General features: G+C 61.7%; 1 protein-coding gene across 1 annotated transcript in view; it reads left to right on the plus strand.

Annotated features, from left to right (window-relative positions):
* The window catches only part of Znf687 (zinc finger protein 687), an 8367-nt gene that overhangs the window by 1134 nt on the left and 1502 nt on the right, over positions 1–5731 (plus strand). Inside the window, exons 2-7 of the mRNA XM_010616545.3 lie at positions 261–321; positions 2063–4161; positions 4293–4471; positions 4792–4968; positions 5051–5213; positions 5300–5586. Of these exons, the coding sequence (XP_010614847.1) occupies positions 2080–4161; positions 4293–4471; positions 4792–4968; positions 5051–5213; positions 5300–5586 (2888 nt within the window). The 5' untranslated portion in view covers positions 261–321; positions 2063–2079. The remainder of the gene's footprint in view (positions 1–260; positions 322–2062; positions 4162–4292; positions 4472–4791; positions 4969–5050; positions 5214–5299; positions 5587–5731) is intronic.

Genomic DNA, 5731 nt, shown 5'->3' on the forward strand with positions numbered 1-5731 from the left:
CCTCGCCTCGCCTTCCTCGGCGCAGCAGGCCCTCGGCACGGGCAAAGGGCAGCGGAGCCCCCGCCCGCCCCAGGTCCCTTAGCGCTCTTCTCCTTGGGCCCCTTCCTTGGGTCTTGGGGGAAGAACAGAGGGAAACGGAGGCGGGCAGAAGGGACCTCTAGAGACCGGGCGCCGCAGCCGCAGCAAGGCCTGGGCTCTGCGGCGGGGGCGCCTCCTCGGCCTTGAGCTGGAGCCGCTGGGTGACCGTCTGTCTGCTTCAGGTGGCTCTCGGGTGACCTCTAAAGCACTTGCACGCCGGAGGAGGAGGAGGAGGTTGCAGAGGCAAGTTCGCAGGTGTTTTCTCTTGGTCCCCACTGGTCCCTGTCCACCAGACCGCTGCGCTGACTGGAGGGAGCCGGACCCAAGCGGGCCTGAGGGATTCGACAGGGCAAAAGCAAGGGCTTTGTTTAAACTCAGAGTCTGGAGAATTAAGTAGGGGGCAGGGTTCGAGGAAGACTCCCCTTCCTCTGGTTGGGGTCCCCCTCCTTGGTCCAAGCAGTGCCAGCTGCCACCTGCTGGGACCGTCTCCAGTTACAGTCAGAGGGCTGGAAAGCGGTGAGAGAACTGGCCGGGAAATGCTTGTGTCTTGGGCAGGGCGTGCGTAAGGATAGAGGCCGTTTGCCTTGCTTCTTCCTAGGCGCAGAGACACTTAGGGGAGGGTCTGCTACGGGTAGACCTGGCTCCCACAGACTCAGAGCTGGCTTCCGAGTTGGTTTAGCGCTGTGTAAATCTCGTGGGACTTTTGCACTGCAGAGGATTGGGGTTTAGTGAGACTCCTGGGGTTGCTGTTGCTAAAGAATATTGAAAAGCTGAGGAACCGTAGTTAGGGGACAGACTCGGGTGCAGCGCCCAGAGAAGAAATGACTGGGACCAGGGGTTGGGTGGAGAGCCAGCTTTCCCGCCGCGGTGGCCTCGAAGGTGCGCTGGAGTTGTCAGCCTGAGAACGGTGGGGGAGGGGAAGGGAGGTGAGCGAGCAGCAGGTGTTGTGATGGGCGCTGCCTAGGCTGGGCCCTTGTGGCCAGGTTGCCTTGTCTGTCTTCTCTTTGTCTTTTCTGTTCTCGTGTTTTATTCTTCCCGTCTTGATTTCTAGCATGACCCCAGCCCTGGCCCCACTCCTCCTTCACCTCATGCCTTTATGTGGCCCAGCTGTAATAGTAAAGTGTATTTGTTTGCAGTTTCATAGGATGCTCAGAATAACCCTGTGATTGCTGGGCGTGGTGGTACACGCCTGTAATCCCAGCACCCGGGAGGCTGAGGCAGGAGGATCACTGTGAGTTCAAGACCAGCCTGGGCTACATAGTGAGTTCCAAGTCAGTCTCAACTACATAGTGAGACCCTGTCTCAAAAGACCATACAAACAAAAAACAGAATAACCCTGTAATACATGAATGACCTGTTCCTTCTTTCAAATAGCAAGAGGCAGAAATACTTGTGTATACAGCAGGCCTACTGTAAAGATAAACTGGAACAGTTTCTTCAGTCTTGGGGCAAGTCACCACCCTTTTGTATAGATGGCCTGTCGGATCTCCGTGGGCCCCAGAAGATCCACGAGGCGTGTGCATGGATCCCATGCACGCATGAGCCTTGGACCTACAGCATTGTATCCATCTTCCTCCTTAATATTAGTATTGATCAATTGGCTCTGTGCTGGGCCCAGGAGTGGTTGAGCTGGTTTCAGCCAAGATGCCCAGTGAGCCCCCTCTGCCCATTACTCTTCTCTGTGTCTGTACAATGTTCTCCCTTTTTAAGAAATTTTTTTGGTACCGATAATTGAGCTCAGGGCCTTGTGCTTGCCAGGCAGGAGCTGTGCCGCTGAGCTACATCCCTGGCCCAAGTGTCTTCCTTTGTGTGTGCTGGATTTCTGTGCCTGTGCTGGTGTGGGCTCACTAACTCCAGCCCTGCAGCAGCTCCTCGGGGCACAGTGCAGCGGAGGTACACCCGGCTGGAGGGGACAGACAGACAGGTCCTGAGGGAGGAGGTCCCCGTGTCATCAGCCTTCTCACTCTCTCCTTGTTTTCCTCAGGTCTGGGACCTGCCGCTATGGGGGATATGAAGACCCCTGATTTTGATGACCTCCTTGCTGCCTTTGACATCCCTGACATCGATGCAAATGAAGCCATACACTCTGGGCCAGAAGAAAGTGAGGGGCCCGGAGGCCCGGGGAAGCCAGAGCCCAGTGTGAGAGGAGAATCTGAAGGTGCAGCAGCGGCAGCTGGGGATGACCCCGAGGTTCCAGCCCAGGCCTCTGACCACGGCCTGCAGCCTGCGGACATTTCCACGGTCAGCGTCATCGTCAAGAACACTGTGTGTCCGGAGCAGTCTGAGACCCTGTCTGGGGGTGCAGGAGGGGAAGGGGCCCGGGCTGGGGGGGTGACTAAGGAAGGCGCTTCGGGGGCTCCTCCGATGCAGAATGGATTTGGGGTCTCCGAGCCATCCCTTCCTGGAGCCCCGTCCTCTCCAGCCCCTCCCAGTGCGGGTTCCTGGAAGGAAAAAGCTGTAGAAGGCAAAGCTCCCTTGGACCTCTTTGCTCATTTTGAGCCGGAGCCAGGGGAGCACCCAGACCCCCTGCCTCCTCCCGCGCCCTCCCCACCTCCTGAGGGGGCCTTGAGCCCGCCTCCTTTCCCCTCGCCCTTTGAGCTGGCCCCAGAGAATGGCCCCGTGCTATTGCCACCTAGCTCCTCCCCGCCGCCCGGGCCCTTGAAGAAGGGTAGCTGCAGCCCACTTCATCCCCAGGGCCAAGGTCAGCGAGGCTCTAGTCCTGAGGTCGCAGGCGTCCCTGAAGGCGCCTCGCCTCCCCAGGTTGACGGGGTGCCCTTTTTCAAGCAGTCACCAGGGCACCAGAGCCCTCCTGCCTCTCCTAACGTGCCCAGCTCTAAGCCCCTGAAGGAAGAAGAAGATGAGGGGCTGGTGGTGAAGTCTCCCCCTCGAAGTCCCCAGAGTCCCTCCAGTGGTGCCGAGGCTGCAGACGAGGACAGCAACGACTCCCCTGCCTCCTCCAACTCCTCTAGGCCCCTCAAGGTGCGGATCAAGACCATTAAAACATCGTGCGGGAATATCACTAGGACTGTAACCCGCGTCCCCTCAGACCCTGATCCCCCTGCCCCCTTGGCCGAGCCGAGCCTGCTGAAGCTGTCCCCTGCGGCCCCGGCCCCCGAGGGCCCAAAGGTGGTGAGTGTGCAGCTGGGCGACGGCACGAGGCTGAAAGGCACGGTGCTGCCCGTGGCCACCATCCAGAACGCCAGCACTGCCATGCTGATGGCAGCGAGTGTGGCCCGCAAGGCTGTGGTTCTGCCTGGGGGCTCTGCCACCAGCCCTAAGATGATGGCTAAGAACGTGCTTGGCCTGGTGCCCCAAACCCTGCCCAAAGCTGAGGGGCGTGCAGGGCTGGGGACGGGGGGTCAGAAGGTGAACGGAGCCTCAGTGGTGATGGTGCAGCCTTCAAAGCCAGCCGCCGGTCCAGGGACAGCGGGTGGCACAGTGATCTCCCGGACCCAGTCCAGCCTGGTGGAGGCCTTCAACAAGATCCTCAACAGCAAGAACCTGCTGCCCGCCTACAGGCCCAACCTGAGCCCGCCCGCTGAGGCAGGGCTGGCCCTCCCGCCCACCGGCTACCGCTGCCTGGAGTGTGGTGATGCCTTCTCGCTGGAGAAGAGCCTGGCCCGGCACTACGACCGCCGGAGCATGCGCATCGAGGTCACCTGCAATCACTGTGCCAGGCGCCTGGTCTTCTTCAACAAGTGCAGCCTGCTTTTGCACGCGCGCGAGCACAAGGACAAGGGGCTCGTCATGCAGTGCTCGCACTTGGTCATGAGGCCCGTGGCCCTTGACCAGATGGTGGGGCAGCCAGACATTACGCCCCTGCTGCCTGTGGCTGTGCCGCCTGCTCCCGGACCTCTGGTCTTGCCCATCTTGGGCAAGGCTGAGGCGGCCCTCACCTCTGCCATTGCTGCAGTTGCCACGGAGGCCCCTGTGCTGCCACTGTCGACAGATCCACCCGCTGCTCCCGCCACCCCGTACACGTGCTTCCGCTGCCTGGAGTGCAAGCAGCAGTGCCGGGACAAGGCCGGCATGGCCTCCCACTTCCAGCAGCCCGGGCCCCCAGCCCCCGGGGCCAGCAGCAATGTGAGTTGCCCTTCGTGGTCCTCGGGAGGGGGCCCCAGATGCCGGGGTTGGGGTCTAGGAGGCCACTGGGCACTTGGCTAGGGGAGGAGGAGGGCCGGGTGCCCTGGTACTCACTGTGCTTGGCCCCACAGGTGTGCCCGTCCTGTCCCATGATGCTGCCCAATCGCTGCAGCTTCAGCGCCCACCAGCGCACGCATAAGAACCGAGCCCCCCATGTGTGCCCCGAGTGTGGGGGCAACTTCCTGCAAGCCAACTTCCAGACCCACCTGCGGGAGGCCTGTCTGCACTTCTCTCGGCGTGTGGGGTACAGGTGCGTCCTCTCCCTGCCCTGCCACGTCTGGGCACCAGCCGCGTTAGGTGCCCCGGGGAGAGCCCGCCTTCCTCTGTCCTGCAGTCCTGTGGCGTTGGCAGCCCCGACCCTGCCTGCCGGTTCCTTGGGGTGGGGAGAGCTGGGCGCCCGGGCTACAGCTGTGCCCCCACAGGCCTGCTCCGGGCACCGGGTCTGCACGGCACCCTCCTTTCTCCTGCTGCCCGTGCTCCCCCGGTGCCTCCTGTCCCTGTCAGCCCAGGCCTTGGGGAGGAGTGGGCTGGGAAGGGCACGGCGCCCCAACAGTACCGTGCATCCCCCAGGTGTCCCAGCTGCGCAGTGGTGTTCGGGGGTGTGAACTCCATCAAGTCCCACATCCAGACGTCACACTGCGAAGTTTTCCACAAGTGCCCCATCTGTCCCATGGCCTTCAAATCTGCACCCAGCGCCCACGCCCATGTCTACTCCCAGCATCCGACCTTCCTCACGCAGCAGGCAAAGTGAGACGGACAGGGGCTGCGGGGCAGGGGCGGGGCTGTGCTCGCCCTGCCTGGCATCTGCACCGTCCGGCTCCTCCCACAGGCTGATCTACAAGTGCGCCATGTGCGACACCGTCTTCACGCACAAGCCCCTCCTGTCCTCGCACTTCGACCAGCACCTGCTGCCCCAGCGCGTCAGTGTCTTCAAGTGCCCGTCTTGCCCTCTGCTCTTCGCCCAGAAGAGGACCATGCTGGAGCATCTCAAGGTGCGGGCGGAGGCTGGGCGGGGTCCGGAGCCCTCGGGAGGCGGCGGCAGGGGCCTCCCCGCAGCCACCCCGTCTTCCTCCGACAGAGCACCCATCAGCCAGGGCGCGCAGAGGAGGAGGAGGAGGAGGCCCCGGGGAAAGGGGCTGCAGGTGCCCTGCTGACCCCCAAGACTGAGCCGGAGGAGCTGGCCGTGTCTCAGGGAGGGGCGGCCCCCGCCACCGAGGAGTCGTCCTCGTCGTCAGAAGAGGAGGAGCTGCCCAGCTCCCCTGAGCCCCGGCGCCCAGCCAAGCGGCCCCGACGGGAGCTGGGCAGCAAAGGCCTGAAGGGCGGGGGCGGCGGAATATACACTTATATAGCTACTACCAAAAATAAGTAAAGTTTCCGTGTTCCTCAGAAAGTTATCTGCATCTTTTTAGGAATATGCACCCTCTGTGACTTTCTAATTTCTATCACAAGATATTAATTTTCTTTGTATTTGGATTTCATATGGAAGGAATCATACCTCCTGCTATTCTTG

This window comes from Fukomys damarensis, unplaced genomic scaffold (assembly GCF_012274545.1).
Source record: "Fukomys damarensis isolate Sample0158 unplaced genomic scaffold, DMR_v1.0_HiC HiC_scaffold_33, whole genome shotgun sequence".
NCBI classification, from domain to species: Eukaryota; Metazoa; Chordata; class Mammalia; order Rodentia; family Bathyergidae; genus Fukomys; species Fukomys damarensis.